This window comes from Schistocerca serialis, chromosome 6 (assembly GCF_023864345.2).
Source record: "Schistocerca serialis cubense isolate TAMUIC-IGC-003099 chromosome 6, iqSchSeri2.2, whole genome shotgun sequence".
Classification (NCBI taxonomy): Eukaryota; Metazoa; Arthropoda; class Insecta; order Orthoptera; family Acrididae; genus Schistocerca; species Schistocerca serialis.
Genome location: NC_064643.1, coordinates 634,200,034 through 634,223,689, shown reverse-complemented (window position 1 = coordinate 634,223,689; position 23,656 = coordinate 634,200,034). Strand labels below are relative to the sequence as shown.

Genomic DNA, 23,656 nt, shown 5'->3' with positions numbered 1-23,656 from the left:
TAGAATTAGTATATAAAGCCATCCTCTTATCATGTTTTATATGCAGTCGGCTGTTCCTTACCATATCACAGACGAGGTCTTCATTTAGGCTTAGTGTAGACATTTTCTTCTTCACCTTCAGATATGTGACCTCTCTTGTGGAAGAACGCTAAATGAAAAAAATATATATTTAACTCGTCATGGGATATTTGCTGTGTCACGAAAATGAAGGCAAAGAATAAAATAAAGAGTAATAAGATAAAAAAGCACAAAATCGCCCACTACGTACGAGTGAGCTCAGTTAGCGTTAGCTGTTAGCAGATGAAGCCACCACCCTCCCCTCCCCCCCTTCCCCCCCACCTACCGCCCCCCCCCCCACTCGACCAGCAATACCAACGTCAAACCTTTCTGTCTGACAAACTTTGACGCTTAAGACTGGTTACGTCCCGTTAACGGTCAGCGTGCTTGTCGCCAACTGAAATGCATTGTGGAATGGTCTGGCGTCCCTTTCGTCCATTGTGAATCGACCTCAGCGTGAACTTGGTGTGGTTCCATCTTGCGTCTACCCAAACACGCAACGCGCTTTCGTATACTTCTCCATGGTAACGTCCAAGTGTTGCCGCAGCTCTATAGAGGACGATTCTCTCCAGTCACGTAGCTTCGGTACAGCCAGCAGCGCCTTACGTTTCGCAGTTGCAAGCTGGGAACAACGCGGCGGCGGCCGGAGTGGGCGATCGGTTCTAGGCGCATCAGTCTGGAACCGCGCGACCGCTACGTCGCAGGTTGGAATCCTGCCTCGGGCATGGATGTGTGTGATGTCCATGGGTTAGTTAGGTTTAAGTAGTTCTAAGTTCTATGGGTCTGATGACCTCAGATGTTAAGTCCCATAATGCTCAGAGCCATTTTTTTATTTTTATTTTTTTAACAACGCCGCCTATCGGAGTTGTTCCGCCGCTGCAGGGAGTACAAACCACTTTGTTGTTATTATTATTATTATTATTATTCACGTTTGGATCCTACTGGACCACGTGGTGAACAACAAAGAAATTTTACGGGTTTTGTTTCAACTTTTATTTCTGCTGATATTACTTTTATTCTCGCAGAATATGGGCTCTTTTCCGTTCGTCGGACCATGCTGTTCCACTGGTCTTGGGTTTCCCTGCCAAGTGAATTTTTCTACATAAGCACTTTCGTGTCTGGTATTTCAATTCCTGATATTGCTGCTCCCTTCAAGTATTTTTCAGCCGCACCAGTTCATTTTAATGTTTCAAATTTAGCTCTACTGCGACTTTCGTAGAATTTTTCAACCTGTCTGGGTAATCTGGTTGGTTCCAGTCTTTTAATATGTCATTAGAATTTTAGTCCGCGTCTTTTCATGTCTAGTACACTATTCACTTTTTTATGTGTGGCGACGAATTTCGTAACCCTTTCTTCCAAGACAGTCTGCTGAATGGTTTCTCCTAAGTATCTGAACTGAGAAACTCCCTCGATTCTACTGTATTTCGTTTCCAGAATTTTGAGTGCTAGGTTGTTGCTAGGCCCATTCTTTCTTAAATGATGTTCGGAGACCTTTTGTTTGTGTTGTTTGCTTAACGATTTCTATTGGTTTTTGTGCTATTTGAATAACTTCACAGAATCGCCAGATCATCTATCGTAACATTTATTCTTCCCAATTGGACTCGTTCGTCAATTTTAAACTTATATTTCAATTTTCACCACTCTTGGAGTACTGGATAGTAATGGAGAGAGACCGTTGCTTTGTCTCACTAGTGTTTTGATATCGAATTTCCGGAAATTCACCCTTGAATTTTACTGTGCCTTTTCTACCACTTAGTGCTTCTCTAAGAACTGCAGTGGTTTTGACTTCCACATCTTCTTCGATATTTGCCTATTTTGCATTCATGTTGTTGTGCTCCTTGCAAGAGACATTGAGACAGAATTTTGTGTGACACAGGAAGAACGGGAAACTCTTGTAAATATTAACATCAGGTCTGTCTCCTTTCTTATGTAATGGATGCATCAATGCAGACTTCAGCATCTACATCTTGAAAGTGTTGTTGATAAAAATTCTCTATTTAAACTAGACTGAACTGCATGTGATTGCTTTAGTCATTAATAAAACTTGCATCTGTCTGCGTATTTAACTTAACTTTATCTGACTGCATGAAAATATTGTTGGAAAATTAATACTCAAAATACACATCTGACTGCATGAAAGTTTAGTGGTAAAAATAAATGAAAGTCACCAACCTGCATCTGACTGCATCTGTGGACTTAGCTCGTGCACTCCTTCCCGTTTAGCCGATAATAAAACATATATTCAACTCAGCTGTAGTGCAATGGCATAAAATTGTCATTCTAGATAACTTTACTCATTTTGGCCCTGTTTGTTACTTAGTAAAAGTTCTGTCCTGATCTGAATAATTTGCCAACTGTGCAATGGCATATAGATTATTTTACTCTGATAAATGAAATTATTAGCTTTACTCATGGGAACTTTACTTTAATGTACGTTTTGGTTCAATGCAAGCACAGGATGCGGAGACCGACATAAGGTGTGAGATGAAACTCTAATTTTATCTAAAAAATATTTATTGTTCAAACTTTTAAGGCACAACTAAAAAAAACTTCTATAGCATGGAATTACGAGAAAGTTTCACAAAACGCTTATTGCATCAACAATGGGATTTCTATCTAGCTTTTAGACATTATTTGACCAAATAAAACCTATTTTATTAATTATTCTTTCTAGTTTCCCCAGGTATGTGCCGAGTTTCGCTCAATATATAGCTTATTATGTGCGTAGCGCCAATTCTTACTTTGATGCTGTCACGACCCGGCTGCCTCCTGCAGGCATCTAGCTCCGACTCGAAACACGTCTGCTGTCTCTGCGCATCCCCTCACCACTACTCAAACTTTTACCGCGTGCACCTAGCTCTGTTAGCTGTCAAAGATCTTACTACTCGAAGATAACTACTCGTCCAACCTTGCGGTTGGGAACTATCGACATTTTTCACTGGCTCTATCCTGATCAAATCTCAGCACATACCTTTCAGTCTACATACATACTAAGCTAACCACTGAATGTTGCATGGTGGAGGGTACCTTGTACCACTACTTGTCTCTTCCTATCCTGTTCCATTCGTAAAAAGCCGCGCGGGATTAGCCGATCGGTCTAGGGCGCTGCAGTCATGGACTGTGCGGCTGGTCCCGTCGGAGGTTCGAGTCCTCCCTCGGGCATGGGTGTGTGAGTTTGTCCTTAAGATGATTTAGGTTAGGTCCCTAAGCTTAGATTAGGGACTGATGACCTTAGCAGTTTAAGTCCCATAAGATTTCACACACATTTGAACATTTTTTCCATTCGTAGATAGACCGAGGAAAATCGACCGACCATATACCTCTGCAGGAGACCTAATTGCTCGTATGTTCCCTTCGTGGTTCTTACGCGGAATGTACGTTTGCGGCGGTAGAATCGTTCTGCAGCCAACTTCAAATGCCAGTTCACTAAATTTTCTCAGTAGTGTTTGCCGAAAAGAACGTCGTCTTCCCTCTAGGGTTTGCCATTCAGTTCACGGAGCAACTCCGTATACTACCGGCAGCAAATCTACCAGCCCACCTCTGAATTGCTTATCGGTCTTCCTTTAATACGAACTCTCGAAGATCCCAAACACTCGACCAGAGCTCAAAAATGGATCGCACTAGTGTCTCATATGTAGTTTCCTTTACAGGGACCACACTTTCTCTCAATAAACGGTGATCTACCATTCGCCTTCCCTAATGCCATCCTTATGTGCTCGTCCTACTTCATATCAATTTGCAACGTTGCTTCTAGATGTTCAGTCGACGCGACTGTATCAAGCTGCACACTACTGTTGCTGTATTCGAACATTACGGGATTGTTTTTCCTACTAATCTGCATTAATTTACATTTTTCTGCATACAGAGCAAATTGCCATTCATCAAACCAAATAGAAATTCTGTCTAAGTCATCCTGCATCACCGAGTACATCAGTTCCGCTTCGAGCGCCGAGCGGGAAGGTTCTTGTTTATTTCACTTGCCGCAGCGTCGCTTGTGTGAAGTTTTCCTCGTTAGTGTTGTTCTGTCTGCCGAGTGAATCGCAGCGCCTCCACTCCGCCTTACTGTCCGTTTGTGTTCGTCTACTTGCAGCGGCGTCGGCCGCTCCGTTATGGCTACGATGGTTTCCACGTGTATTCCACGAAAAGGTACTGTGAGCTCCACTTCCGATAAAACAACGCGACATGTGCAGCCCGGGTCTCTAGAAATCCACGATTGGCTTGTCAGTACAATTCATGAGAGCTCTGACCAGGTGCGCACCGCTTATTTTGACGCAGACGAGTGCGTGTTTTACGTGAAATTTATGGATCCCCTGCTGCCAGGTACTCCATATCAGCAACCTCAGTAGTCATTACACGTCGTGAGAGAGCAGAATGGGGCACTCCACGCAACTCGCGGATTTCGAACTTGGTCACGTGATTGGGTGTCACTTGTGTTATAGGTCTGTACGCGACATTTCCAGACTCCTTAACATCCCTAGGTCCTCTGTTTCCGATGTGTTAGTGGAGTGGAAACGTGAATGGACACGTACAGCACAAAAGCGTACAGGCCGACCTCGTCTGTTGACTGACAGAGACCGCCGACAGTTGAAGAGGGTCGTAATGTGTAATAGGCAGACATCTGTCCAGACCATCACACAGGATTCCAAACTGCATCAGGATCCACTGGAAGTACTATGACAGTTAGGCGGGAGGTTAAAGAACTTGGATTTTATGGTCGAGCGGCTGCTCATAAACCACACATCACGCCGGTAAACACCAAACGACGCCTCACTCGGTGTAAGGAGCGCAGAAATCGGACGGTTGAACAGTGGGAAAACATTGTGTGAGGTGACGAATCACGGTACACAATGTGGCGATCCGATGGCAGGGTGTGGGTATGGCGAATGCTCGGTGAACGTCATCTGCCAGCGTGTGTAGTGCCTAGCGTAAAATTCGAAGGCGATGGTGTTATGATGTGGCCGTGTTTTTCCTGGAGGGGCTTGCATCCCTTGTTGTTTTGCGTGGAACTATCACAGCACAGGCCTACATTGATGTTTCAAGCACCTTCTTGCTTTCCAATGTTGAAGAGCAATTCGGGGACAGCGACTGCATCTTTCAACACGATCGAGCACCTGTTCATAATGCACGGACTGTGGCGGAGTGGTTTCACAACAATAACATTCCTGTAATGGACTGGCCTGCACTGAGTCCTGACCTGAATCGTACAGAACACCTTTGGGATGTTTTGAAATTCCAACTTCGTGCCAGGCCTCATCAACCGACATCGATACCCCTTCTCAGTGGATCACTCTGTGAAGAATGGGCTGCCATTCTCCAACAAACCTTCCAGTACCTGATCGAACGTATGCCTGCGAGAGTGGAAGCTGTCATCAAAGCTGAGGGTGGGCCAGCACCATATTGATATCCAGCATTACCGATGGAGTGTGCCACGAACTTGTAAGTCATTTTCAGCCAGGTGTCCGAATACCTTTGATCACATAGTGTAGGTCGCTGATTATCCCGGCCCACTTATTTCGGTTACACCAATGCTGATGATTCGTTGTCACCATACCGTAGGGTTTCTACATAGTGTCCCACAGATGACGGTTGTGGAAGTTGATGATAACACTCCATGTAAGGATGGGCTCATCTGTGAATGGGATGGATGACACAAATCCCGGAATCGTGATTGCATGGTGAAGAAACCAATTACAAAACACTCCAGATGTGGAGAGTCTGTCGCTAGTAAGCCCTGCACGCGCTGTAAATGATAATGATAGTAACAATTGTCATGGAGGATGTTTGACACGGTCGTATGGCTTACCCTGTACTGGCGGGTCAGCTGCCTGGTACTGACACGGTGGTCACCTCCGCAGTGTTAATGACATTTTTTTCCAGGTCTAGCGTCCGAATATTTCGTGAATGTCCTTCATGATATTCTGCTTCCTGAAACTACCCTGCCGGCCTTAGTGGCCGAGCGGTTCTAGGCGCTACAGTCTGGAACCGCGCGACCGCTACGGTCGCAGGTTCGAATCCTGCCTCGGGCATGGATGTGTGTGATGTCCTTAGGTTAGTTAGGTTTAAGTAGTTGTAAGTTCCAGGGGACTGATGACCTCAGAAGTTAAGTTTCATAGTGCTCAGAGCCATTTTTGAAACGACCCTGTCTCAGACATCGGCGAAACACTATCGCAAACAGTGAATGCTATGGTTGTTATCGGCGGGTATAGATCTCCTGATACAACCTTGCTGCCCGCCGCCCGTTGCCGTTTGCCTTTCGTAAGTAAACACTATGCCGGCAAGCTCTCGATTCGAATACGGAACCATTGTGTACAACGCTGTGTCACATCCCCTACAAGATGAGTCAGCAAGAGAAGTGAATCGGACACAACATTACCAATTACTATGGCAGGAGAGTGCGTTAGGGCATGACGAACGAGGAACAGTACCAACTCTAGGATGAAACCACGCATACTAGAACTGTGGCTGCATGGTACGGTGCGTATTAGACCGCAGCCTCTGTAACAAAATATGATTGAGTAAATGGCCCTTAGCGTGGAAACCATGCATTTCTGGACATAAGATGATTAGATCTTTTTTGTTCTCTCACGATCAATTCCCAGAGTTTGTACACGCTGTGAAAAATCACCCTGTATGAAGCCACCGTTCTGCAAGCACCATTCTGAAACGTAAGAAGCCAGCAGAGTAATACCATCCGGTTTAGTGTTAAATAGCGCACGGTAAACGTAACTATACAGTACATTACGCGTACAAGAAGTCTGCAGTATCTTACTATAGCATGAACGGACCATTACCAGAAAAAGAAAAAGAAAGGGGTTCTATGCTTTTTGACAAAGTTGCAGTAATTTGTGTCGCTTTTATGAGTAGGTTACATATGACAGTTCCGGCTGCTATTCATCGCCTGACGCGTGGGAGAACTCTGAGGTGACTCCAGAAAGTGGGCTCCACTGACGGAAGAGCGAGCGCCGCCTCCTGGAGGGTGGAAGGTGCTGGCAGCATTCCTGAGGGGCCTGCGATCAGCACAGTCATCCTCGAAGATCCTTCTTGCTGACGTTATAAATATGGGCCATTGTGTTCGGTACTCCACGTCCCAGCAGTCTCGGAAGCGTTAAAGGGCGACTCCTTTCAGTGCTCTGGGTCTGTGTGCGCCGACCTCAACGCTCTCCTCCTTGAGGTAGCCTGCCTCTGACCAAAATGCTGCGCGATGTCCTGTACACAAGGGCTGTTCCCATCAGCGTGGGTTGTTGGTCAGCTAACAGAAAAGCGCCAGGTTACCTGAGAAGGCTCAGTTTTGTATGTGTAGCGAAGCTACTCCCTTAACGAAAGCTCTTTTCATAATCCACGAACAGCAGGACTTCCAGATCACGAAAGCAAGAGTTGGTAGATCATAGACGTGATCTTTTAACCAGAATTTTAAATAACACTTCCTTCCCTGTACCACTCTTTACAAGAAAGGACACACCAGATTCTTGCCTACACACCGGATTCAACACCCTCGTCCAGTTTGTGTGTTACCAGCACGCTTGATTTAGATTCCGATATCGAAACCAGATTGCAGTTACATGAGTCGAGGGGCATGAAAGGGAAGCAGTGGTTGGGAAGAGAGTGAGACAGGGTTGTAGCCTATCCCCGATGTTATTCAATCTGTATATTGAGCAAGCAGTAAAGGAAACAAAAGAGAAGTTGACGTTCGCCGATGACATTGTAATTATGTCAGAGACAGCAAAGGACCTGGAAGAGCAGCTGAACGGAATGGACAGTGTCTTGAAAGGAGGATATAAGATGAACAAAAGCAAAACGAGGATAATGGAATGTAGTCGAATTAAGCGGGGTGATGCTGAGGGAATTAGATTAGGAAATGAGACGCTTGAAGTGGTAAATGAGTTTCGCTAATTGGGGAGCAAAATAACTGATGATGGTCGAAGTAGAGAGGATATAAAATGTAGACTGGCAATGGCAAGGAAAGCGTTTCTGAAGAAGAGAAATTTGTTAACATCGAGTATAGTTTTAAGTGTGAGGAAGTCGTTTCTGAAAGTATATGTATGGAGTGTAGCCATGTATGGAAGTGAAACATGGACGATAAATAGTTTGGACAAGAAGAGAATAGAACCTTTCGAAATGTGGTGCTACAGAAGAATGCTGAAGATTAGATGGGTAGACCAAATAACTATTGAGGTGGTATTGAATAGAATTGGGGAGAAGAGGAGTTTGTGGCACAACTTGACAAGAAGAAGGGACCGGTTGGTAGGATATGTTCTGAGGTATCAAGGGATCACCAATTTAGTATTAGAGGGCAGCGTGGAAAGTGAAAATCGTAGAGAGAGATCAAGACATGAATACACTAAACAGATTCAGAAGGATGTAGGTTGTAGTAGGTACTGGAAGATGAAGAAGCTTGCACAGGATGGAGTAGCATGGAGAGCTGCATCAAACCAGTCTCTGGAGTGAAGACCTCAACAACAACAACAACAACATCATCTGAGCCGAAAGATCAGTCAAAATTCAGTTATTATCTAAATGAAAACATTGTGCCATGCTGTCGGACGATGATTGATTGAAGCATTCTTTCATTATTGCGCACTTTTGTGTATGTAGTTATTTTCACTCAAAATGACCTGCTGGAGTTAGAATCAAGCATTCGTTAAGTCACATTCTACCGCTAGCGAACAGTTGTCCATTTCGTACGCGTGTATTTCATTTACTAGCCTCACTGTATCGGAAAGACACGCGATATTGGGCAATTCAATGACAGACTCCATGCCACCCTTGATGAATCAACTCTGCGCTCACGAGAAAAGAAACCGTTATTATAAACAGACTAATAGCAGGTCATACGAATACTATAAAGCTGTTAAAATTACTCCCTCTAAAAACTGTGATTCCTGCCTCTTTCCAGAGGACATTGTACATGTACTGATATAATGTGATGAATACAAACTGTGATTCCCGCCTCATTGCAGTGAACATTGTTCATGTACTGATAGAATGTGATGAATATCATCATACAAGAACAATTTCACTGCACAATATTTTAAAAAAGGATTATTTCTCCCTCAGAATAGTTCTTAGTTGCATGATTAAGCCCGCTATCAAACGTATTTGCCATTTCATCCGTTTTTGTAAAATAGGTCCTTGAAATTTGAGAAGCTTTTGCATTTTTCATTATGAATACTTCTGTATATACATAATTAGATTTTATATTAATAATGTGTGTTTTTTATTGTAATGCTGCAGTCAGACTAATGTATCTTACACTAATTAACTCATAGAATTGATCGCCTTTCTTTATATAAGTTGGTTTTAGGTAAAACCATTGTGTTTTATATTTTGTAATGAAGTCAGTCAAATGTTCTGATTCTACATTATGTGACATAATTGTATCTGGTCAACTGTGGTTTGCCTGATAGAAATAAATAAAAAAAAGGCAGGGCTTCTGGAAATAAAAAAAAAATGGCATCAACTTGCTCTATGGGACCTTAGGTCTAACTGTCATGTCAGCTGGCTTATCTTTACGCTGTTGTGTGTGTGTGTGTGTGTGTGTGTGTGTGTGTAGGATCAGGGTAAAAAAAAAAAAAAGAACTATAAGAATGTCACTAGCTGTCGATATATCGGCCCATGCACCTGTTTGTAGTGTTACGGTATCACAAGATGATGTTTCTTTAAGAATACACTCAATCGACTTTTATGAAAAAAAAATGCGTCAACACAAAGGTTAGTATGAACTGCGCAGCGCTTTACTAGGCATGGCCCTGTTGGAGGTCGTACGTCCTGGCTTTCCTTCGGCTTTTGAAGTGACTTCGTCAGCCAGTTATAGGAAGGGAGGAGGGGGTGGCTACAATTCGAAGTGGACTCCGAAGCAAGGGGCATCTCTGTCTTTTCCACGCAAACAACGTATTGCCAGGGATATAGGAAGCGTTAAGTGACTCAAAAACTTCTAATGCCCATAGGGGAGTGAACTCGGACATACGGATTTATGGTAGACACCTACCCACTAAGCTTCCAAGATGTAATTAACAGACTGCATCTGGTTTATTCTAGAAATAATGTCTTTCAGAAAATCACCGGATCAGATACTAGTCATCCACTTGAAAGAGCACACCAGTCGCTTTAGAGCACGGTGGATAGTGTAGAACTGGTACCACGGCATCGAGTGACCGCTCACGTAAATAACGGCAGTGAAATGATTTGTTTGTTTGTTTGTTCGTTGGGTCGAGGTGGAGACGTGACTGAATCGCGGAAGGGAACTATCGTGTTTAGACGTGTCTACTAGTACGCCGTGAAAGATGCTACCCTATCGGTTCATGTATCAACGGGCACCGTCCAACGTATATATGGTCTACCGCTCGCAGCCATGGAAAAACGTATGACAACAGTTGTCGTAAGAACAGTTGTAAGAAGACATTAGCCGACAGTAACCGGAGACGAGTGTTAGTCGTTGTCAGAGACAATTAGTTTCAAACCCGACGAGAGATGCTGCTGTGAGAAACTGCGGATGCCTCTCAACCACCTTCCCAGCAGTCACTGCGAAGAGGACTGCATGCAGTGAGCATTTGGAGTTGGGTACCCTGCGGCGCATAAAGCTGCGCTCTTCAGCGGGTCAAACTGGACAGCAGCCGACTCAGGGCGTGTGACTGAGTACAATGGGTAGCCATTTCGACTCTCTTCAAATAATGGAAGGGGTCGAGTGCGTGTAACCCGCTGTGTGTGAGGGGCGTAGTTCAGGCCGGAGGTGGTTCTGTCATGTTGTAAACGGTGTTCTTCGTACCGTCACGTGACCTAACTCATTAACGTTCCGTGAACTTGAACCAGAATGGTTATTTCAACATCCTCGGCTATCAGGTGTTGCCCTTTCGTCTACATTTTCGTAGCGAGTATGCTGCGGTCCCCACCATGTAAGATGACAACAGCCCTATTCAAAGCACAAGAATCCACTGGGTTAGGGCCATACTTTACTACGCAAGTCTTTGATATGCACCGAGCATCCCCTCTCGATATGCAAACCGCTCCACTACGATTCAAACGTGTGGAAAAGAGGTATCACAAGGAAACGGAAGGAAAGGATGACCAGCATGGCTCTGAGTCTTCCAAGAAATTAATAAATGAAAGAGGAATTCAAAATCATAATGATTTATTGACAATGAAGTCGCATGTGAATTACCACTGGACGAAAATAAGTATTTAAATTCTCTCTCTGGAAAGAAATGAGTGCCAAACTTAAGTTTGCGACGTAATCGCGTTCACTATTGGGATGGACAGTATGGCTGGAAAAGGAATTGAAATTACTCTGGTAAAAAAGTTTCGCACAGAATCTAATAGAATTTAGACGCAGGTTCGTTCTGATCGTAATGATAGCATAGATTTGATAAGTAAGATAAGCATGCGAGAAAACCCAACAAGGAAGTCATGGGCAAGAGCCAAGAACAGAGCGTGACCGAGTAACATCATGAGATAGAAATGCGCCCATGCCCTCGCGAGTGTTACTCGCTTGCGACATAGATCCTTAAACTTACGCAAGTTAAACGGAGCCGAGATGAGAAGAAATACAGCGGATGAAGGTCTGCTGAGTACGTGATGCATCAGTTGCTGCCCTCTGCTGTCCCCTTCTCAAGTGTCTCTCAAGAAGAGTCCTGCCTGAATGTCCAATAAATTGCGCTCTCTGCCTCTGCCCTCCCGAAACCGCCAAAAACTGGTGGTAAGCCAGTCTAAATGGACGTCTCAAGCTCTGCCACTGGGAAATCTCGTCTCAAAAATTGCGCATTCAATATGTAAAATAGTGTGACCTTTTTCAGGAATTTGCGAGGTAGGCCACCTTTCCCATAGTCTGCAATAGTCCACTTTGCCTTACTTTCCCACCAAGTAAGTCCAGTCCATGTGGACTGTGTTTTTAAAAGCGGCCCTAGCGAGGCATTATCAAGCTACAAAGCTGGTGCTAATGGTTCTGAGTTTTGCTCATCCAATATTACGAAGCTATCTCATTTTGCGAAAGTGGCCGGAGTCGCACCTTTTACAGCCTGCCAACTGGGTGCTCCCGCCCACCATATGGGTGGTCAGTAGCAGGTTGGAGACGCTCCACAGAAAGTGTTGTGGTCTCGCGGAAGTGCAGGGAGCTTCTGGCCAGCTCCGCCACCCTTTCCAGGAAATGTTGATCGCCTCAAACAGAGAAAGCGCTGGCCCACCTGAAGAACCGTGGCGAAACGGCCCTTGGCTCCCGCCTTTATAATGACTTGGGAGCAACTTGTGCCCAAGAGGCTGACCTGGCCTCCACTCCTGTTCTAACGGCATCCCTTGTCCAGCGCTCTACATAGAGATTCAGAGCAGCAAGATGTATTACAATTAGGAAACAGCAATCATCACTCATACCCGTTGAGACTTAAACCCTACATTTCGTATACGTTATATTCTCGAGAACAAAATCTCCTTATCATGTTACTGGTTAAATAAACATGCGTAATTAGAATGAAGCGTGAAGCTGGCTACAGCCTGACGCGTTTCAGTAGGTCTACACACATACTCTACTAGTTGTAGATTAATGAGGAGGCCTATCACTCTGTCTCACCCAGTGTTAATCCCATAGAAAACGTCTAGGACTATCTGGGAAAGCTGGTAAACTTATCGATCAACATCCTCGCAGTTTAGTAGCTCTGCTGGATCTAATCACCAATGAGTGGTCGAGCTGGCGATAGCGTACATGGATGAACTTTTCGGCATTATTCCTCGTCGAGCTGAGGTCATCATCAAGGCCACAGGTGGTCTCACTCGTTAATAGCGTAATGTGTCCTGAGGGTGACTAACTTTTGGCTCGGTGAGTTTAGACATGTTGTGTTGCAGATCAGTTGGTTTGCTTCTCGTCTGGCCGACAGCGGACAGTGCCACTTGTTGCGAAATACTTAACCTCGCCACAAATGTAGCGGCCAACTTATGCCTGCAGGTTCTCGACGGAGTTCGCGGACGCCAACGAACGGGAGAAACCGCTGAAGAAGGGTTCGCGGGAGGCGGCGCGCGCCGTCATGAACCTGCACAACAACGAGGCGGGCCGCAGGGTGAGTACCGGCGCCGGTTGCGCTGCTGTAGTCTTATCATTAAAATTACTTGTTACTTGGTACTTCACGTGTTAGGGCTTGTTGCCTCCAGTCAGAGCGTACAGCGTCACGCCGGGGTTGTTCGCCATCGCCAAACTGTCACAACAAATCGTCAGTTCACTTACAATTCCTTGTCCGGCTTTCTTTCTTGATGTGATTGGAACCCGAATTCTGGGATTGCCCCTTTAATTCTGCAGACATGAAAACCACACCAAAAGCAAACTGCGCACACACTCGCGCGCACGCACTCACACACGCACATACACACGCGCATACTCACACACGCACACACTCACACACGCACACATTCACACACGCGCATACTCACACACGCACACACTCACACACGCACACACGCACACATTCACACACGCGCACACCCACACACGCACACACTCACACACACACACACTCACATACGCACACACGCACACACTAACACACGCACACACTAACACATGCACACACTAACACACGCACACACTAACACACGCACACACTAACACACGCACACACTAACACACGCACACACTCACACACGCACACGCACACACGCACACGCACACACTCACACACTCACACACGCACACATGCACACACACACACACACACACACACACACACACACACACACACACGGGCATCACTGGTGTCAGGTGATATCATTTTTTATTATTATTTTGATTATTATTTTTATTGAATTTATTGGTGCAAATACAATTTTCAGTTTTCATTCCTGTCTCTCGTCATTTTCATCATCCTACTGACTTCTTTATTTGCTCTTTTTCTTCTCATCATTCGTTTTTCGTTTGGAATCTGCCTGGGTCAGAATTTGAGGCTGACTGCAGTACAATTTTACTGCCGCCAACTTATATTTTGCGGAAAGACCACAAAGATAAGATAAGAGAGATTAGGACTCGTACAGAGGCATATAGGCAGCCATTTTTCCCTCGTTCTGTTTGGGAGTGGAACAGGGAGAGAAGATGCTAGTTGTGGTACGAGGTACCCTCCGCCACGCACCGTATGGTGGATTGCGGAGTATGTATGTAGATGTAGGTCGCCTCTAATCTGTAACCGAGTGCTAACAAATACTGCTCTGCGATTGGTGTGCGTCAGTTCGTACATCCATTGCGTGTAGAGTTTCATGTAACCAATGAAATCGAGAAATCACAGCTCGCTTTTATTGCTGAAACTGAATTTTTTTATGTCATGAATTTGCTCATATAGGTCAGCTTTAATAGTCGTGGAAAAAGCGGCTGTTGATCGCCGTTTTCACCGATACATAGCACATCACGAGGTTGTCGTTAGGTTAGGACACCAGTATAAATTCGGTTCTACAATATGCGTCGTCTGCCGTAGTCCAGTCACGTCGCTTTAAATCGGCTCTGGACAGAGAATCTCGCGTTCCCGTCATACCTGACGGCAGCCGCTTCCAACATTGCTCCTCGCTACATGGGCAGCATTTCAGCACTTGTAGAGTGACGCGCTGTGTTTGCCTGTCGCCTTTAATCGAGCGGCAGCCGATGTGGCCAAACACTGTAGCAGCAAGTGGCAGATGTCAACTAACAAGCAGTTTTAATAGGACTATAGGTAATATGCAACAGGCCGCAAGTCTCACCGTCTCACCAGGACGTGCCAGTGCTCCAATTGGTGTGTCTATGGGGTACAGGTGCTCCTAGCAGAAACTCCACCTGCCATCCTCAGGTGAGCCGTCGAAGACTAACGAAGACCTTTTCGTAATATACAGCGCCCTGTGAGTTTTCCGCATATGCCTCAAAGTCAAACTGACAGACGGACCATAAAAATTCGCGGCGACAGCACTCTCCCTGGTGAAACCACGGAACTTTGCTGTCACTTGCATTACCGGCCGTTGGAGGACTCTACCGTTTTCGATTACAGCAAATCGTGGAGACGATGGGGTTCCATTCACTGCCCAACTGGTAACCGCTATCACGGTCCATCCGATGTTCCGCCAGACGTATTTTCAAGAATTCTTTAGTAATGGAGTCCCAAAAAGATGCTGCTGCGTTCACGATCATTGTTCTCTCATACTTCGTTGAAACTCCAATGTAAATGCAGTGTTCGGCAGTAGCGGTCTTGCTCAGTTGCAAAAGACAGGTGCAACGCTGAGGTTCAGTGAGGCATTCTTTCACAGTGCGTGTGAGCTGACTTCAAATTTTTCTTTGAGACATCTGTCTTCTGACTGGTCTGATGCGGCCTGCCACGAATTCCTCTGTGATTTCATATATTCCTTTCCTCTTCGATTCTGCGCAGAACCTTCTCATTCCTTACTCTATCAATCTACATAATTTTCAACATTGGTCTCTAGCACGACATCTCAAATGCTTCTATTCTCTTCTCTTCAGGTTTTCCCACAATCAGCGTTTCGCTGCCTTACAGCGCTGCTTTCCCAAAGTACATTCTGAAAAAATTCTTCCTCAGATAAAGGCCTATGTATCATACTAGTAGACTTCTCTTGGCCAGGAATGCCGTTTTTGCCCCTACTAGTCGCCTTTTGATGTCCTCCGTGTTCCGTCCGTCGCCGGTTACTTTGCTGTCTAGGTAGCAGAATTCGTTAACTTCATCTACTTCGCGACCATCAATCCTGATGTTAAGTTGCTCGCTGCTCTCATTTCTGCGTCTTCTCATTAGTTTCATCCTCCTTCGATTTTACTCTCAATCCACTTTCTGTATTCATTAGATCCATTTATCAGATCCTATAATTCTTCTTCACTTTCTCTGAGGGTAGCAATAGCCGGCCAGTGTGGCCGAGCGGTTCTAGGTGCTTCAGTCTGGAACCAAGCGACCGCTACGGTCGCAGGTTCGAATCCTACCTCGGGCATGGATGTGTGTGATGTCCTTAGGTTAGTTAAGTTTAAGTAGTTCTAAGTTCTAGGGGACTGATGACCTCAGATGTTAAGTCCCATAGTACTCAGAGCCATTTGAGGATAGCAATATCGTGAGCGAATCTTATTGTTGATATCCTATCACCTCGAATTTTAATTCCACTCTTCAACCTTCCTTTTATTTCCGTCATTGCTTCTTCGATGGATAGATCGAACAGTAGAGGCGAAAGACTACATTCCTTTCTTACACCCTTTTTCGTCCGAGTGCTTCGTTTTTGGTTATTATTCTCTCTTGGCTCTTGTACTGTTTCGTATCACCCGTCTCTCCCTATAGCTTATCCTATTTTACTCAGAATTTCGAACATCTTGGACACTTTCTCATTGTCGAACACTGTTTCCAGGTCGACCAGTCCTATGAATGTGTCTTGATTTTCTTTTAGTTTACTTCCATTATCAACCAAAACGTCATAACTGCCTTTCTGATGCCTTTATTTTTCCTAAAGGCAAACTGATCGTCATCTAATATATCCTCAATTTTATTTTCCATTTTTCTGTATATTATTCTCGTCAGAAAATTGAATGCTGTTAAGCTGGTGCGATAATTCTCTATCAGTTTATATCGACACCTGTCCCTTCGTCTATCACATCAGACAAATAATCCCCCTCATAGAGAGCTTCAGTGTACTCTTTCCACCTCTCTCCTTAGCACTGAACAGTGCAATTCCCATTACACTTTTAATGTTACCACCTTTGCGCTTCATTTCACCGAAGGCAGTTTTGTCTCTTCTACATGCTGAGTCAGTCCTTCCGACAGTCATTTCTTTTTCGATTCCTTCACATTTCTCATTCAACCATTTCGTCTTAGCTTCCTTGCACGTCCTATTTATTTCATTCCTTTGCGACTTGTATTTCTATGTTCATGTATTTCCTTTTTGTACTTCCTTCTTTCGTCGATCAATTGAAGTATTTCATCTGTTATCTATGTTTTCTTTGCAGTTACCTCCTTTCTACCTATGTTTTTCTTTCCAACTTCTGTGATTGCGCTTTTTAGTGATGCCAATTCCTCTTCAACCGAACTGCCCACTGAGTTATTCTTTACAGCAGTGCTGTAGCTTCAAAGAGCTTTCAAGCGTATCTCTTCATTCCTTAGTACTTCCGTATCCATTTTCTTTGCGTATCGATTCTTCGTGACTAGGCTCTTAGACTTCAGCCTACTCTTCATCATTACTAGATTGTGATCTGAATCTATATCCGCTCCGGGTACGCCTTACAATCCAGTATCTGACTTCTCCTCCTCTTGTGATTCTTGAACAGAGTATTTGCTATTACTAGCTGAAATTTACTACAGAACTCAATTAGTCTTTCTCCTCTGTCATTCCTAGTGCCAAGCTCAAATACTCCCTAATCCTTTCTTCCAATCCGTCCCCTACAACCGCATTCCAGCCCCCCATGACCATTAGATTTTTATCTCCCTGTACTTTCTGAATTACCCGTTCAGTATCCTCACTTTCTATATCTCTCTTCATCTTCAGCTTGCGACAGCCTCAGGTATACCTGAACTACCATTGTCTGTGTTGGTTTGCTGCCGATTCTGATGAGAACAAGGTACGCTGATGAGCCAAAACATGGTGACCACCGCCTATCAGGACGTTGAATGCCGCCTGGTGGCTTTGCGGGCACGTGACGAGGTAACAAAATTGTATTAGCAGAGGAAACTCGGACGGGGGATCATCCTAGCGAAGATATGAGTTGCAAATCGGGAAATCCAGTGAGCCACGTGACTTTGACAAAGGCCAAATTATTATTCCGCAGGGAAGACGAATGGAATATTCCAGAATTTGAAACACGAACAGCTGCAAGCATGAGTTTCTTAGAAGTAGATACCTTAGGGGCTGCGAGGCGCCTCAAATCGCTTGATACGGGCAAGTCTTCAGGTCCAGATTGTATACCGATTAGGTTCCATTCAGATTTCGCTGATACAATAGCTCCCTACTTAGCAATCATATACAACCGCTCGCTCACCGATAATTCTGTACCTACAGATTGGAAAATTGCGCACGTCGCACCAGTGTTTAAGAAGGGTAGTAGGAGTAATCCATCGAACTACAGACCTATATCATTGACGTCGGTTTCCAGTAGGGTTTTGGAGCATATACTGTATTCAAAAATTATGAATCACCTCGAAGGGAACGATCTATTGATACGCAATCAGCATGGCTTCAGAAAACATCGTTCTTGTGCAACGCAGCTAGCTCTTTATTCGCACGAAGTAATGGCCGCTATTGACAGGGGATCTCAAGTTGATTCCGTATTTCTAGATTTCCGGAAAGCTTTTGACATCGTTCCTCACAAGCGACTTCTAATCAAGCTGCGGGCTATGGGCTATCGTCTCAGTTGTGCGACTGGATTCGTGATTTCCTGTCAGGAAGGTCGCAGTTCGTAGTAATAGACGGCAAATCATCGAGTAAAACTGAAGTGATATCAGGTGTTCCCCAGGGAAGCGTCCTGGGACATCTGCTGTTCCTGATCTATATAAATGACCTGGGTGACAATCTGAGCCGTTCTCTTAGGTTGTTCGCAGATGATGCTGTAATTTACCGTCTAGTAAGGTCATCCGAAGACCAGTATCAGTTGCAAATCCATTTAGAAAAGATTGCTGTATGGAGTGGCAGGTGACAGTTGACGCTAAATAACGAAAAGTGTGAGGTGATCTACATGAGTTCCAAAAGAAATCCATTGGAATTCGCTTACTCGATAAATAGTACAATTCTCAAGGCTGTCAATTCAACTAAGTACCTGGGTGTTAAAATTACGAACAACTTCAGTTGGAAAGATCACATAGATAATATTGTGGGAAAGGCGAGTCAAAGGTTGCGTTTCATTGGCAGGACACTTAGAAGATGCAACAAGTCCACTAAAGAGGCAGCTTACACCACACTCATTCGTCCTCTGTTAAAATATTGCTGCGCGGTGTGGGATCCTTACCAGGTGGGATTGACGGAAGACATCGAAAGGATGCAAAAAAGGGCAGCTCGTTTTGTATTATCACGTAATAGGGGAGAGAGTGTGGCAGATATGATACGCGAGTTGGGATGGAAGTCATTAAAGCAAAGACGTTTTTCGTCGCGGCGAGATCTATTTACGAAATTTCGGTCACCAACTTTCTCTTCCGAATGCGAAAATATTTTGTTGAGCCCAACCTACATAGGTAGTAATGATCATCAAAATAAAATAGGAGAAATCAGAGCTCGAACAGAAAGATTTAGGTGTTCGTTTTTCCCGCGGGCTATTCGGGAGTGGAATGGTAGAGAGATAGTATGATTGTGGTTCAATGAACCCTCTGCCAAGCACTTAAATGTGAATTGCAGAGTAATCATGTAGATGTAGATGTAGCGTATCTCGAAGGCGTCAAAGTTTGTCGAATTTCACGCGGTTGGACGTCCATGACTCTTCACAGAACATGGGGTTCGGAGGCTTGTCTGCTCTGTAAAGTAGAACGGCTGGTGATATGTGGTATCTCTGCTGAAGTAGCGCAGTGCAGGCGCACGCACAAGTATTTCGGAGCACACAGTTCGTCGTACATTGTTGAACATGGAGCACAACAGCAGAGCAGTCCTACATGTTCTCATGTTGACCCAACAATTGCTGTGAGCACGGGACCATCTGGATTCGACCGTCGATCGATGGAAACGCGCCGGCTCTTCGGGTGAACCACATTTTTGCTACGCTAGGTCGCTGGTCGTCTCCACAAATGCCATCAGCGCAGCGAACGGTGGCTCGAAACGTGCAGCCTATGAAGGACGCAGGCTGCTGGGACCAATGCAAAATATGGGAGACGTTCTCCTGCGCGTGCATGGGACCTGTGGTAATGATAGAAGACAAAAAATGGTTCAAATGGCTCTGAGCACTATGCGACTTAACTTCTGAGGTCATCAGTCGCCTAGAACTTAGAGCTAATTAAACCTAACTAACCTAAGGACATCACACACACCCATGCCCGAGGCAGGATTCGAACCTGCGACCGCAGCGGTCACGCGGTTCCAGACTGAAGCGCCTTTAACAGCACGGCCACACCGGCCGGCTGATCGAAGACACGCTTACAGCTGTGAACCATTTGCATCACTTCATGTTTGATGTTTCCCCCGCTGGCAGTATAATTGTTCGTGTCTCAGAACCAGAACCGTGCTACAGTGGTTTGAGGAGCATTATAGTGAACCCACGTTGATGTCTCGGTGACCAAATTCGCCTGAAGTACATCTTATGGAACCCATCTGGGTCACTATCGAGTGCCATCAGCGAGTACCCACACCAGCGGCCCGTTATTTAGGTGAATTACATGAGCTGTGCATAGACGTCTAATGCCACATGCCTCCACAAACCTACCAACAAACTGTCGGATCCCTGATACGCAGAATCAGTTATCTATTTCGTTCCAAAAATGGACAAACAACGTATTGAGCAGGTGATCATAGTGTTCTGGCTCATCAGTGTATTTTGTACATTCAGGCCTCCTGCAATAACAAGTCGACCTTCACAGATCCCAGAAGCTTTGTGATTATCAGATAATGGATGTAAAACCAGTTTCAATTGAAATTTAAGGCGATTTCTTGTTATTTTAAAGGAAATATTGTCCTCGAAATGCAGAGAAGTTAAAGATTTTGCCGTATCCGCTTTGTCGTTCTTGATTCTAACTGATAGTGCCCTGTCAGGTAGGATATCCATTTTTCCTGGACGCTGTCCTTAGATGGGCGAGCTCTTTAGGCAAACTATCTAGATCTGGAACTCTGTGAGCTCTGTGTACGAGTGTTTTAAGTACGCTCATAATTTGCGATGGGTGATAATAACTTGACGCTTGCAAATACAAATCAGTATGAGTGGGCTTACAATAAACTGAATGCCCCACAGAGCCATCATTCGTCCGTCGAACCAAGACATCCAAGAATGGCAGAGAACCAACTTTGTCTTTCTCCATAGCGACCCGAACGTTCTTATGAATCGAGATGAGCTGATGAAGAAATCTTCTCTATGAGGCCATCCTATGAAAATATCGCCTACATGCATCCAAAATACAGTTTGTTTAAGGGCAGCTAATTCAAGCACTGCCTCCTTGAAATCCACCATAAAAAGGTTTTCCACCAAACGAGAGAGAGAGCTGCCCACGACGCACCATCAGTCTGTTCAAAATATTCTTGTTTCAACACAAAACAGGTTAAGTAAAGGGTGTGCCGAAAGAAAGCAGTGATGTCCACCTAAAAGTTGTTGGCTGTTAGTGCCAAAGAATCTGCGAGAGGAACATTTGTAAATAAAAAACAGGTACCACATTGAAACGGCCCAATTGCTTAGGTGGAGAGGCCTCAGTCTATTGACATAGTTCGCTGAGTTACGGATGTGATGAGATGTGAGTGAGCATTTGCCCACCAACGGTCTCAGCAAAGAAGCAAAATGAAGTTAAAATCTTCTGGGATATCAGGCCGTGTCATGCTTCTTCTAAAGTGTGCGACGTTTCGACCCGTCTGCTGGGATCTTCCTCAGGATCTTTTGGTGTTCACAACTGCTAGAACACTGTCTGAGACGAGTGTCGCGTCGACTTATAAAGCAGTAGTGGACACCAAAAGATCCTGAGGAAGAGACCAGCAGAGAGGTCGAAACGTCGAACATTTTAGAAGAAACATGAAGCGGCCTGATATCCCAGAAGATTTTAACTTCAGTGACAACGGCCACGAAAAATGGTTCAAATGGCTCTGAGCACTATGGGACTTAACAGCTGAGGTCATCAGTCCCCTAGAACTTAGAACTACTTAAACCTAACTAACCTAAGGACATCACACACATCCATGCCCGAGGCAGGATTCGAACCTGCGACCATAGCGGTCGCGCGGTTCCGGACTGAAGCGCCTACTGCTGCTACGGTCGCAGGTTCGAATCCTGCCTCGGGCATGGGTGTGTGTGATGTCCTTAGGTTAGTTAGGTTTAAGTAGTTCTAAGTTCTAGGGGACTGATGACCACAGCAGTTGAGTCCCATAGTGCTCAGAGCCATTTGAACCATTTTTTTTGAAGCGCCTAGAACCGCTCGGCCACACAGGCCGGCCGGCCACGAATGCCTGCAGACTTACATAAGAAGCAAAATGTTTGGCTCCCCCACCAATTTGTACACATTGCGTCCACGTTTTAGCTGTCCTCCACTTCCTGATGGAATGTCCATTTTTTAACCGTTAACGTTCCCCCTTGGGTTTGCTGTCTGAGTTATTGGTCGTTTTAGCAAATGACGCGCGGGCTGTCGACCTCGTTTTACTTTTTATCCGTCAAAGCATTATGACGAAGGCCTTTTAATTTTTAGTTTTGGATCTCCGTTTCCGTATGGTGTCTTTTGTAGCCCTTTCTCCACGTTCCTGTTTTTAGTTGTCTTCTCTTATGTCAGTTGGGATTGACGTTTAGTCGTTTTTTAACTCCTCTCCTTCTTCGTGTTCTATAGTTTTGACGTGGGCGCGTGTAACCCAGTTGTTTTTGCGCCCTAAAAACAAGACAAAAGAAGCAAAATGTTTGGCTAAATCATACGCAGGAGCTGCAGTGTCGCCCACGTCCAGCAGCGAAGAACACTCGACTGCCAGTCTGAGGGTTGTAGGTCGCGACTCAGTGGGCAGTACAGTAGCCTTCTCGGAAACACATGAGCGGGGCGCTCGGCCGCACGCTCCAGTCATTGTGCCCGATTTTGCACGCCGGCTGTGTCACCCCGGGGCTGCGAGATTAGGGGGCGACGAGGGCCTGGGGCCGGCTGACGCATCTCCACTTTAAATGCAGACCAGCCTCACACTTATAAGATGCAAATGCCGCCTGCCGTCGGACACGCGACGACCGGCCGCAGTCGGCTGGAATAAATAGCGCAGACATGGCCGCAGGGCGAGCACTTAAAATGGAAAACAGCCCCAGTTACAAATATTGTGTAAGCAAGTAAGCGATATTTTATTAGCGAGGCTTTCATCTGTTACGTCGCATGCTGTCCTCGTTTATTAGCGAGGCTTTCATCTGTTACGTCGCATGCTCTCCTTGAAACTCCGCCATAAGCTGACGAAGTACACTTCTGATCAAAAGTATCCGGACTTCTACTGGTGGACTTTAATATGGCTTGTATCCACTCTGATGGGGACACGTTCAATGAGGTACCTGAATGCCTGTGGAGGAATGGAAGCCTATTCTTCCTCAAGAGGCTGCAGTCTGGAACTATGTCGACGTTCTAACTCATCCCAAAGGTGTTCCATTAGGTTGAGACTGTGGGCAGTCTCAGTTTCAGGAATTCCCAACTCCACAAACAGCTGCCTTGTAAATGCTGCTTTATGATAGGGCGTACTGTCCAGCTAATACAGACGTCCCCAAACTGTTCTTCTACTGTTCGCGGTAGACAACAGTGTATTCACATCCTTTCACATATAGCGTTTTCTTGAGCGCAATAAGGGGACCACACCCCACCCACGAAAAACGGGGAGCACATCCTAGCCATGAAAAACATCCTCACACTGTAACACCACCAGCACACCGTATTTCACGGTAAGTACTACACTTGAAAGCAGCTAACGTTCTCTAGTAATTCGGTAAACCCAAACGCTTCCGTCGGATTGCCACATGGCAAAGGGTGATTCATCATTCCAAGTCACTTCCAGAATGAGATTTTCACTCTGCAGC

General features: G+C 45.2%; 1 protein-coding gene across 1 annotated transcript in view; it reads left to right on the top strand.

The window, feature by feature from the left end:
* Positions 1-23,656, top strand: part of LOC126484521 (protein Wnt-5b-like) — a 606,999-nt gene that overhangs the window by 379,934 nt on the left and 203,409 nt on the right. Inside the window, exon 4 of the mRNA XM_050108069.1 lies at positions 12,983-13,094. Within this exon, the coding sequence (XP_049964026.1) occupies positions 12,983-13,094 (112 nt within the window). The remainder of the gene's footprint in view (positions 1-12,982; positions 13,095-23,656) is intronic.